Source organism: Epinephelus lanceolatus, chromosome 17 (assembly GCF_041903045.1).
Source record: "Epinephelus lanceolatus isolate andai-2023 chromosome 17, ASM4190304v1, whole genome shotgun sequence".
Classification (NCBI taxonomy): domain Eukaryota; kingdom Metazoa; phylum Chordata; class Actinopteri; order Perciformes; family Serranidae; genus Epinephelus; species Epinephelus lanceolatus.
In genome coordinates, this window is record NC_135750.1 from 538,458 (window position 1) to 552,097 (window position 13,640).

Consider the following 13,640-nt stretch of genomic DNA (forward strand, 5'->3'; position numbering starts at 1 on the left):
ACATGGTTATTTTTTTATTTTTTATCAAAAGTGTTGATAAAAAATAAATGGAATACATATTACATATTTATAGAACAAATTATTCTGTGGGTCTCTAAATATATATACATATTTAAACGTGAGATATATAAATATATAAACATATTTAAACAAGATATATAAATATATAAACATATTTAAACATGATATATAAACATTTAAACATGATATATAAATATATAAACATATTTAAACATGAGATATATAAATATATAAACATATTTAAACATGATATATAAATATATAAACATCAGATATACAATTATATAATCATAGTTAAACTTGAGATATATAAATATATAAACATATATAAACATTAGATATATAAATATATAAACATAGTTAAACATCAGATATATAAATACATAAACATAGTTAAACATGATATATAAATATATAAACATAGTTAAACATCAGATATATAAATATATAAACAGTTAAACATCAGATATATAAATATATAAACATAGTTAAACATCAGATATATAAATATATAAACATAGTTAAACATGATATATAAATATATAAACATAGTTAAACATCAGATATATAAATATATAAACATAGTTAAACATCAGATATATAAATATATAAACATAGTTAAACATGATATATAAATATATAAACATAGTTAAACATCAGATATATAAATATATAAACATAGTTAAACATGATATATAAATATATAAACATATATAAACATTAGATATATAAATATATAAACATAGTTAAACATGATATATAAATATATAAACATAGTTAAACATCAGATATATAAATATATAAACATAGTTAAACATGATATATAAATATATAAACATAGTTAAACATGATATATAAATATATAAACATAGTTAAACATCAGATATATAAATATATAAACATATTTAAACATGATATATAAATATATAAACATATAAACATCAGATATATAAATATATAAACATAGTTAAACATCAGATATATAAATATATAAACATAGTTAAACATCAGATATATAAATATATAAACATAGTTAAACATGATATATAAATATATAAACATAGTTAAACATGATATATAAATATATAAACATAGTTAAACATGATATATAAATATATAAACATATATAAACATTAGATATACAAATATATAAACATAGTTAAACATGATATATAAATATATAAACATAGTTAAACATCAGATATATAAATATATAAACATAGTTAAACATGATATATAAATATATAAACATAGTTAAACATCAGATATATAAATATATAAACATAGTTAAACATCAGATATATAAATATATAAACATAGTTAAACATGATATATAAATATATAAACATAGTTAAACATCAGATATATAAATATATAAACATAGTTAAACATCAGATATATAAATATATAAACATAGTTAAACATCAAATATATAAATATATAAACATAGTTAAACATCAGATATATAAATATATAAACATAGTTAAACATCAGAGGGGTATTCCAGAAAGGAGGTTCAACAAACTCTGAGTCTAACCCTGAACTCTGAGTTGACTTACTCTGAGATGGGAAACTCTGAGTATCCGGTTCCAGAACAGCTGATCTGAGTTAGTTCAATCAACTCTTACGCGTGTGCACAACCACTATAAAAAGCCATCATCAATGGAGCCCCGATACCACGAGTCACCATGACAACTGAAAAAAAAGGATCCAGTTATTTTACCCCGATGGAGTTGGAGGTCCGGATTCAGGCCTATGGAGAATATGACCACATATTTCGCCATAAATGTAACACCGCTGCAGCAGCGAAGGACAGAGAAACAGCATGGGAGAAAATTGCTACCTGAATCAACGCGTAAGTTTGAATGTACCATTCCATTGACTTAACATTTAATCGTAAGATCGTAGCATAGTTATGAATATAAATAGGAATAAAATCTGATTTTCATTTAGGTGCAATCCAACAGGGGAAAAACGGACTTGGAAGCAGCACCTCACTTTGATTTTGATTTTATTTTTTTTTAATTGACTTAGGCTATTAAACAAAGTAAATATTAATTCAGTGGCTACTTCAAATAGTAATTTAAACCCCTAACAAAATGTTGTTTTAACACGTCCTCTCACTTAATACCCCACTTAGTAGATTAACCCTTGATACAATGTTTACACATTTTTATTTTATCCACCTTATTTTTCACGGAAACACGGAGGCAAAACAGAACGCAGCCAGCTTCCGTTTTTTTGTGTGACACTTCTGGTCCAGCACTCTTACCACTGTGTAAATGGGAATCGCCTTGTTGTTTACCTTGCTGAGTTTAGCTATATATATATGTATATATCACATTTTTCACGTCACTATATCACCGTTTAGACTAATCTGATGTTTGTAAAGTCTATAAACACAATGACTGAACAAACATTAGTATTTTCTCTGTGTGTAATTAATAACATGGTTATTGTAGATTAGCTGGGCTAACCGTTAGCTGTTAGCCGTTAGCCGTGTCTGTAATAACTCACTAAACTCACAAAGTGGCCCGTGAAAAAAATATTTTTTCCAGCGGATGTCTTAGTTACAACATGATTGAGCTAACTGGAGTAGTTTCATGTTGTATCAGACAACGGGAGGCTTTTAACGGATGATGATCCTGATGTTAGCTTTGCTGCTAGTGTTAACGTTAGCTGTCCCTGTCAGCTGCAGCCACTGATGCTTTCTAGACATCGTGATTTCCCAAAACTGAATAAATACCACACATAGCAACACAGGACTGCTTTGCTAGCTCAATCATGTTGTAACGGCTGGATGGTTGATGCGTACATGCTGATTCAGGCGCTATCAGAGCCGATCCGCGCATCACTATGGCTTAATGATCAACTCAGTCAATTAAAACAACCCGTCCTGTGTTAGGAGTGTATGTCACTGACAGAAAGAAAGAAAAGGGAAAAAAGATAGAAAAGCAGCGTACACCTCACATATTTATTTCTCACAGTTGCGCACACGTGTGGCTGGCATGCAGAAGCACCGTCTGTGTGTCTGTGTGTCGAGGGTGTGAGCCGCAGCTTCAGCTGCTCAGGTAGAGAGGCTGTGTAGCCCGGTGTGTTTTTTCACTGATTCGGTTCTGCAGGTTCTCTGCTGGTACACTGGAGACGGGGATCAAGCAGTTTGTCTCACTCGGGATAGATTGTGCTTTTTTGGTTCATAGTTTATGATTGACGTGCGATTTATTCGCGTTTAGAGGGAATAAATTTCCGTTATAAAGGAAACGTGGGCACAGTTATCTAACGTTATACAAAATACACAGACTAACTAACTAACTAACTAACTAACTGATTGACTAACATAAACAACTGAAAAGTGAAAAAAAATTAGCTTGCACCGTTAGCTGCGGTAAGGGAAAGCATGAGGGAAAGCGTCTGACCGGAAGTCACGCACAAAAAAACGGAAGTTGATCATTATTTACTTCCGTGTTTGAAAATAAGGTGGATACGTATTGAAGTCATTTAAAATGCGACGATGTGTACACGAACACTCAATAAAATATGAATTTAAAAAAAAAAAAAACATTTGAGTTCTGCTCAGCCGACAGAAAGAAGGCAGAGGCCCGAAAAACATGTCGAGGGCCACCTCCACCACTTCTGACAGAGGTGGTGGAGGTGGCCCTCAGCCAAAACTGTGGTCGACCGGTGGCTGAAGGCATCCCCGGGGGAAGCTCATCTGAGCCTGTCACCCCCCAGGACACAAGTGCCCACATCAAATGTAAGTATACACTTGTGTCTTTTAAAAAAATAAAACTAATATATAAATATATATAGCCTACTTTCGAATAAATAAATATATACAGTACAGGCCAAAAGTTTGGACACACCTTCTCATTCAATGCGTTTTCTTTATTTTCATGACTATTTACATTGTAGATTCTCACTGAAGGCATCAAAACTATGAATGAACACATGTGGAGTTATGTACTTAACAAAAAAAGGTGAAATAACTGAAAACATGTTTTATATTCTAGTTTCTTCAAAATAGCCACCCTTTGCTCTGATTACTGCTTTGCACACTCTTGGCATTCTCTCCATGAGCTTCAAGAGGTAGTCACCTGAAATGGTTTCCACTTCACAGGTGTGCCTTATCAGGGTTAATTAGTGGAATTTCTTGCTTTATCAATGGGGTTGGGACCATCAGTTGTGTTGTGCAGAAGTCAGGTTAATACACAGCCGACAGCCCTATTGGACAACTGTTAAAATTCATATTATGGCAAGAACCAATCAGCTAACTAAAGAAAAACCAGTGGCCATCATTACTTTAAGAAATGAAGGTCAGTCAGTCCGGAAAATTGCAAAAACTTTAAATGTGTCCCCAAGTGGAGTCGCAAAAACCATCAAGCGCTACAACGAAACTGGCACACATGAGGACCGACCCAGGAAAGGAAGACCAAGAGTCACCTCTGCTTCTGAGGATAAGTTCATCCGAGTCACCAGCCTCAGAAATGGCAAGTTAACAGCAGCTCAGATCAGAGACCAGATGAATGCCACACAGAGTTCTAGCAGCAGACCCATCTCTAGAACAACTGTTAAGAGGAGACTGCGCCAATCAGGCCTTCATGGTCAAATAGCTGCTAGGAAACCACTGCTAAGGAGAGGCAACAAGCAGAAGAGATTTGTTTGGGCCAAGAAACACAAGGAATGGACATTAGACCAGTGGAAATCTGTGCTTTGGTCTGATGAGTCCAAATTTGAGATCTTTGGTTGCAACCGCCGTGTCTTTGTGAGACGCAGAAAAGGTGAACGGATGGATTCCACATGCCTGGTTCCCACTGTGAAGCATGGAGGAGGAGGTGTGATGGTGTGGGGGTGTTTTGCTGGTGACACTGTTGGGGATTTATTCAAAATTGAAGGCACACTGAACCAGCATGGCTACCACAGCATCCTGCAGCGACATGCCATCCCATCCGGTTTGCGTTTAGTTGGACCATCATTTATTTTTCAACAGGACAATGACCCCAAACACACCTCCAGGCTGTGTAAGGGCTATTTGACCAAGAAGGAGAGTGATGGAGTGCTGCGGCAGATGACCTGGCCTCCACAGTCACCGGACCTGAACCCAATCCAGATGGTTTGGGGTGAGCTGGACCGCAGAGTGAAGGCAAAGGGGCCAACAAGTGCTAAACACCTCTGGGAACTCCTTCAAGACTGTTGGAAAACCATTTCAGGTGACTACCTCTTGAAGCTCATGGAGAGAATGCCAAGAGTGTGCAAAGCAGTAATCAGAGCAAAGGGTGGCTATTTTGAAGAAACTAGAATATAAAACATGTTTTCAGTTATTTCACCTTTTTTTGTTAAGTACATAACTCCACATGTGTTCATTCATAGTTTTGATGCCTTCAGTGAGAATCTACAATGTAAATAGTCATGAAAATAAAGAAAACGCATTGAATGAGAAGGTGTGTCCAAACTTTTGGCCTGTACTGTACATAGTTTTTAAGATGGTAGGTCATATACCTGGACATTAATGCTGTGAAAGGATTTTCTATTCACATAGTCCCCTTCGCTACTGACCCCACTCTGAGGTCGCAGCAGAATGTAAATCATAATTTAAAATAATAGAATATATGATTTCTACATCAGTCACCCGCAATCCTGTGGAATTCCTCTTGATGTTTCTAACAACTTTGTGTCCGGGGAACACCACCATCATTGGTAACAGGCGTTTCAGTGCAAGGGTTACTTTCCTCACAGCTCTACACACTGTTGCCTTTCCAAAGTGCTCTGCATCCCCAAAGTTGTACAGAAAACTACAGTTTGAAAAAAAACGTAGCAGTATGCATAAAATTTGCTGTGATGTGAGTGCACGTCCGCGGTGTGTGAGGTTGGTGACGTATGGCCGGAGAATGTTATCGAGATAAATTATCCTGTTTGATGAAAAGCGGTAGCGTTCGAACAGATGTTCCTCTGGAAATGACAGGACATCTAATCTGGGTCGGAAGATTCTCTCGGGACGTAAAGCATTTCGAATCAGTTCGGCTTCGATATCAATCGGATTGGGAATGAATGGGCAATCCATGTCTAACAGCTTTCTTCATGTGGGAGGAGACAGGTAGAAACTCAGGGTTTCTTATAGTAAACCTGTCAGCCAGCAGGTTATGATCACAGTCTGTTACCATGGTGACTGACTCAGAGTTTCAGTTACCTCTCTTTCTGGAACGGATAGTTTCCCTCATCTCAGGGTTAACTTACTCTGAGTTTTCACATAACCCGCTGTCTGGAATACCCCTTGATAAACAAATATATATACATATATAAACAGATATATAAATATAGAAAAGAGGTTTGAGTTTCAGTGTGCAGTTCACCAGATGACCTACAGGGAGCAGCAGCCATCAGAGCAGCATTAATTAGGCAGGTGTTGTGACGTCATCATGATTCAGTTTAAATGTTTCTTATGATTCAATTGGAACAAGATGACGTCATGTTTCATCCCACTGAAGCTGAATTGTGTGATTGAGAGATGTTTCAGCTTCAGTCTGAAGTTTCTGTTTTTAAACTCACACTTTGATCAGCAGTCTCTTTATGACGTCACACTTTCTTCTTCTCATACATGCCTGAAAAAGATTTTTATCCCCTTAAATGATAGGTTTCAGGTAGACCCAGTAAATGAGGCTGCTCTTCAGTCAAATATTATTTTTACACATTTCTTTCAGAGCAAAATCCAAAACTCTTGAAACTGACCTAAGGGACTGTTCTGTATTTATCTATAAATGACTTATTAGATTTTTAAACTTTGATGTTCGAACGTTAAAAGTAGTTTTTCACTCTTGTCCTGCAAACCGTTTATTTTTGGACAAATTTGAAATGAGATGTAAAATAAAGTGATTTTCAGATTCAGATTCAGAATACTTTATTAATCCCTGGGGGGAAATTGTTTTTGTTCCAATGCTCCGTGCAAAGTAGAGATAGAAATACAGCATGAATGGAAACAAGAGATAAAGATGAAGATATAAATAAGATACTAAAATAGATAATGAAATAAATAAAATAAAATATTAGACATTAAAATAAAATAAAATAAAATAAAATATTAAAATTAGAAAAGTCAACTATAATTCTGTTTTTACAATTTTTGGCTGATAAATGGTTCATTTGGGGGAATTTTAAACAAAACATGACACAATTTGGAATCTATGTTTTCTTTAAAAATCTGCATTAAGATAAATAGAAAATACAACCATTTAAAGTTGAACTGCTAAAAGTAAAACTGAAAACCTGCGGGAAAACAAAAAAATTAAAAATGCAATTAAAGTCAAGTCAAGTCAACTTTATTTATAAAGCACATTTAAAAAACAGCTCACGTTGACCAAAGTGCTGAACTTATAAAAATAAAAATGAAAAAATACAGAAGAAACACAGTAACACAAAAACCAGAGCCATAGCAGCAACATACATAAATACATATATCAAGGCACAAATAAGCACAGAGTGGGAGATTAAAATATCATGTCAGGGGGATACAAATGCTTTAGAGAAGAGATATGTTTTGAGCTTAGATTTAAACGAGTCAGTGGAAGGGGCAAATCTGATAGAAGGGGGGATGCTGTTCCAGAGTCTGGGGGCTGCGACCGCAAAGGCACAGTCACCCCTGTGTTTAAAATTGGAGCGTCGTACCGCTAGGAGCCCTAGGTCAGCCGACCTGAGGGATCTGGAGGTAGCATAGGGGGTTAAAAGTTTTGTGAGGTAGGTGGGGGCCAGACCATTCAGGGATTTATAAACAAACAGAAGCAGTTTAAAATCAATTCTGAATTGAACAGGTAGCCAGTGGAGAGAGGTCAGGATGGGGGTGATGTGGTCTCTCTTACAGGTTCCTGTTAGAAGTCTGGCTGCAGCGTTTTGTACCATTTGTAAGCGGGAGAGAGATGATTGATTGATTCCGGTGTACAGTGAATTGCAGTAATCCATGGATGACTTTTTCTAGGTCCTTGAATGTGAGGAATGGCTTGAGTTTTGAAATGGTGCGGAGTTGGAAAAAAATGGTTTTAACTACTGAATTGACCTGTTTATCAAACTTGAGTGGTGAATCAAAAATGAAACCAAGGTTTTTGACGTGAGGTTTGATGAAATTGGATAGGTTGCCAAGACTGTTGGATATCAGGTTGATGTTGTCAGAGCGGCCAATTATTTTTATTAAGATTTATTAACATTTTAATTTAAAAAATATGTTTTTGTTTAGTTTGTGTTGTCATTTTTTTCTTATCTTTTCAAACTCTGTTTAAATTGTTGTTGTTCTGACATCTCTCCACTTTGTGCATGTATAGGTCCTGTTTGTGCATGTGTGTGTCTTTCGGACCTTTGTGTTAATGACACAGAGTGAAAAAAATGAATTCCCCTCAGGGGGATTAATAAAGTATATAAAATAAAAAAAAATAAAATAAAAAAAATAAATTAAAAAAAAATATATTGTTATTTTAATGTTGTTATTTTGTTATTATTTAATGTCATTATTTATTGTTATTATTTAATATTATTATTTAATGTTATTTATTGTTGTTATTTAATGTTATTGTTTAATGTTATTTATTGTTGTTATTTCATGTTGTTATTTATTGTTGTTATTTAATGTTATTGTTTAATGCCATTATTTATTGTTGTTATTTATTGTTGTTATTTAATGTTATTATTTAATGCCATAATTTATTGTTGTTATTTCATGTTATTATTTATTGTCGTTATTTATTGTTATTTAATGTTGTTATTTATTGTTGTTATTTAATGTTATTATTTAATACCATAATTTATTGTTGTTATGTATTGTTGTTATTTCATGTTATTATTTATTGTCATTATTTATTGTTATTTAATGTTGTTATTTATTGTTATTATTTAATGTTATTGTTTAATGCCATTATTTATTGTTGTTATTTCATGTTATTATTTATTGTTGTTATTTAATGTTATTGTTTAATGCCATTATTTATAGTTGTTATTTCATGTTATTATTTATTGTTGTTATTTAATGTTATTGTTTAATGCCATTATTTATAGTTGTTATTTCATGTTATTATTTATTGTTGTTATTTCATGTTATTATTTATTGTTGTTATTTCATGTTATTATTTATTGTTATTTAATGTTATTGTTTAATGCCATTATTTATTGTTGTTATTTCATGTTATTATTTTTTGTTGTTATTTAATGTTATTGTTTAATGCCATTATTTATTGTTGTTATTTAATGTTATTGTTTAATGCCATTATTTATAGTTGTTATTTCATGTTATTATTTATTGTTGTTATTTAATGTTATTGTTTAATGCCATTATTTATAGTTGTTATTTCATGTTATTATTTATTGTTGTTATTTAATGTTATTGTTTAATGCCATTATTTATTGTTGTTATTTAATGTTATTGTTTAATGCCATTATTTATAGTTGTTATTTCATGTTATTATTTATTGTTGTTATTTATTGTTATTTAATGTTGTTATTTATTGTTGTTATTTATACCAAAAACATTTCAGTAACTTGTGTTTGAAGCCAAAAGTCAATCACAGTCAAATCTGAGTTATACACTCAAAAAAATAATTTATTTGTGTTATTATTTTTATGATATCATAAAAGTGTCTCAGTCACGTGCTCAGTAGTAAGGCAGGATGACATTTATATAAGAGGTCACGTGACTGTTCGCAGAGTTTTGACATTAAAGTTGCTCCGTACCTGGTGACACCTGGAGGAGTGTGTGTGTGTGTGTCTCTCTCTCTCTCTGAGTGTGTGTGTGTCAGTCTCAGTTCTGGATGCCGAGGATCAGCATGGCGGTTCACGGCTGCAGGAGGACCGGACTCCTCAGGACCCTCCTGACCCGCAGCGGGACTCCGGGACCGGGCCACAGCAGCACGGTACCGGGACACCGCCGCTGCCTGTTCTCCGTTGCTGACCCTGCGCCGCTGCCTCCACCGGGCACCTGGAGCTCCCGGTTGTCCCGGCTCTCACACCGGGACCTGTACCGGATCTCTGTGACCGACCCGGATCAGTTCTGGGGCTCCGCCGCGGCGGACAGGCTCCGCTGGGTGGAACCGTTTCATCGGGTCCGGGACTGCGAGCTCAGCAGCGGGAGGATCAGCTGGTTCCTGGGAGGGAAGATCAACGTGTCCGGTGAGCCATGAACCATCACACAGATTATCGATCAGCTGAGCTCGATCAATAATCAATACACAGAGCTGATCACTTCCTGTGATGTGGCGGGAAATGTTTCAATAAGTCTGAAAAGTGACGACACACAACCGGTAACACAGGTGGGGGAAGTAGTCTGATTACAGTCACAGTATCTGTGCAGAGTAATCTATATGATGTTATTGATCCGTGATCGTGTTGATCAGTTTCATGACGTCATATCCTGCTGGGTGGATTCATCTGTGATCATCATTAATTGTTGATCAGAACCTGTCAGATAAATGTAGTGAAGTAAAAGTTACTGAGTTACCTCTGAGGAGGAGCAGGAGGAGGAGCAGGAGGGGGAGCAGGAGGAGGGGGGGAGCAGGAGTGGGAGGAGGAGCAGGAGGAGGGGGAGCAGGAGGAGGAGGAGGAATAGCAGGAGGGAGAGGAGGAGGGGGAGCAGGAGGAGGAGGAGGAATAGCAGGAGGGAGAGGAGGAGGGGGAGCAGGAGGAGGAGGAGAAATGATCAATAACAGGAAATACTCATTGAGCACGGTTACATGCGCACAATAATCAGATAACTGGTAATAATCAGATAACTGGTAATAATCAGGTAATGGTAATAATCAGGTAATGGGAATAATCAGGTAATGGGAATAATCAGATAACTGGTAATCAGATAACTGGTAATAATCAGGTAATGGTAATAATCAGGTAATGGGAATAATCAGATAACTGGTAATAATCAGGTAACTGGTAATAATCAGATAACTGGTAATAATCAGGTAATGGGAATAATCAGGTAATGGGAATAATCAGATAACTGGTAATAATCAGGTAATGGTAATAATCAGGTAATGGGAATAATCAGATAACTGGTAATAATCAGATAACTGGTAATAATCAGGTAATGGTAATAATCAGGTAATGGGAATAATCAGATAACTGGTAATAATCAGGTAACTGGTAATAATCAGATAACTGGTAATAATCAGGTAATGGTAATAATCAGATAACTGGTAATAATCAGATAACTGGTAATAATCAGATAACTGGTAATAATCAGGTAATGGTAATAATCAGGTAACTGGTAATAATCAGGTAATGGGAATAATCAGATAACTGGTAATAATCAGGTAATGGGAATAATCAGATAACTGGTAATAATCAGGTAATGGTAATAATCAGATAACTGGTAATAATCAGATAACTGGTAATAATCAGGTAACTGGTAATAATCAGATAACTGGTAATAATCAGATAACTGGTAATAATCAGGTAATGGTAATAATCAGGTAACTGGTAATAATCAGGTAATGGGAATAATCAGATAACTGGTAATAATCAGATAACTGGTAATAATCAGATAACTGGTAATAATCAGGTAATGGTAATAATCAGATAACTGGTAATAATCAGATAACTGGTAATAATCAGGTAACTGGTAATAATCAGATAACTGGTAATAATCAGGTAATGGGAATAATCAGATAACTGGTAATAATCAGATAACTGGTAATAATCAGATAACTGGTAATAATCAGGTAATGGTAATAATCAGGTAATGGTAATAATCAGGTAACTGGTAATAATCAGGTAATGGGAATAATCAGATAACTGGTAATAATCAGATAACTGGTAATAATCAGATAACTGGTAATAATCAGGTAATGGTAATAATCAGGTAATGGGAATAATCAGATAACTGGTAATAATCAGGTAATGGTAATAATCAGGTAATGGGAATAATCAGATAACTGGTAATAATCAGGTAATGGGAATAATCAGATAACTGGTAATAATCAGGTAATGGTAATAATCAGGTAATGGGAATAATCAGATAACTGGTAATAATCAGGTAATGGTAATAATCAGGTAATGGGAATAATCAGATAACTGGTAATAATCAGGTAATGGGAATAATCAGATAACTGGTAATAATCAGGTAATGGGAATAATCAGGTAATGGGAATAATCAGATAACTGGTAATAATCAGGTAATGGGAATAATCAGGTAATGGTAATAATCTGATTTGACGCGTTTACGTGCACTTCAATAATATGATAATCAGAAAAACCTGGTTTACATGATTCAGTCCTTCAGTTGGATTTCTCCCCAAGTTCATGACATAAAACTCAAACTTCCTGTTACAGTAGGTACTCATATCCTTGAAATACCTCAAAAAGTACGCAAGTCATATATTTGCAGAATAAAGCACTCATCATGCTGACAGCTTATATTCTTACAGTACTGTTTGTTTTTATCATTAACAAATACATGTGAGAGCATTCTAATGTGTAGTTTATCAATGTGGAGCCAGTTTTACATACTTTGGGTAGATTCAGAGTAAAAGTACTGCAAAGTGCAATATACAAGTGTATTGTATATAAACTTGTCACACAAAGTGCATAACATATAAGTAAGATAAAATAAAAGTGACAATTTAAACACTGAGAATATAAAAATATATTATTTTATGTCAAATCTTTATCTGAAAGGAAACAAAAGCTGTCAGATTAACATAGTGGAGTAGAAAGTACAATATTTCCCTCTAAACTGTAGTGGAGTGGGAGTGTAAAACAGCAAAACCTGAAAGAAACCAGATTAAAGGGTATACATGCCCCGAGTAATCTGACTATTGGGGACAAAGCTAGGTGTGTTTATCTGATTTCTCTTCTTTCTGATTTCTTTGTCTGATAAAGCCTATCAGATCATGCTGTTTACATGACCACTTGAATAAGCAGGTAACTCCAGAAATCAGTTTATTAGTGTGCATGTAAACACGCCCGCTGAATCAAAGTTATAATCCGAGGAGTAATAGATTACAGTTATTGTGAAGTTTTAGTTTCACTTTACAAACTGGTTCAGGTGAAACCACACACACACACACTCTGGCATTAAACAGGACCAACAGGTGTGACATCAGACTGAGGATATATGTGTGTGTGTGTGTGTGTGTGTGTGTGTGCAGTGGTGTAGTGGAGGGTATATATATATATATATATATATATATATATATATATATATCTGTGTATATAGTGAGGACACAGACACAGTTTAGTGAGTGCCCCCCCCCCCCCCCCCCCCGTCTTATAGTAATCCAATAATATTCCAGTGAGCAGCAGGATGATCTGACAGGAGGATTTTCTTCTTCTCTGGTTACATAAATGATTTTGGTGAATCTGCTGTGAGACACAAACAGGATCTGTGCTGGTAAACCTGTTCAAGGATTAATGTTCAATCACAGAATAAAGGTCCAAACATACTCGGGCGGAACGTACGTGGAACGGACTCCACGGACGTCCACGCGGACTCAAAGCGGACGTCTGCAAGCCCTGTGCCCGCAAAGCTCAGATTTTACGACCATGCGGACTCCGCTCCACGCACCAGGAAACTACAACACGAAAGTGCGCTCGACTATGGAAGCCCGAATGACTGCGGACATTCCTCACGGAGTCCACTCCGCATACGTTCCGCCGGA

General features: G+C 35.1%; 1 protein-coding gene across 2 annotated transcripts in view; it reads left to right on the top strand.

The window, feature by feature from the left end:
• Positions 1-9,550: 9,550 nt before the first annotated feature.
• LOC117248715 (acetyl-coenzyme A synthetase 2-like, mitochondrial) overlaps positions 9,551-13,640 on the top strand; it is a 48,895-nt gene continuing 44,805 nt past the window's right edge. For both annotated transcript variants that reach the window (XR_013487833.1, XM_078160524.1), the window contains exon 1: positions 9,551-10,158. Coding sequence is in view for 1 of the 2 variants with exons in the window: in XM_078160524.1 (XP_078016650.1) it covers positions 9,801-10,158 (358 nt within the window). In the remaining variant the exon portion in view is untranslated. The remainder of the gene's footprint in view (positions 10,159-13,640) is intronic.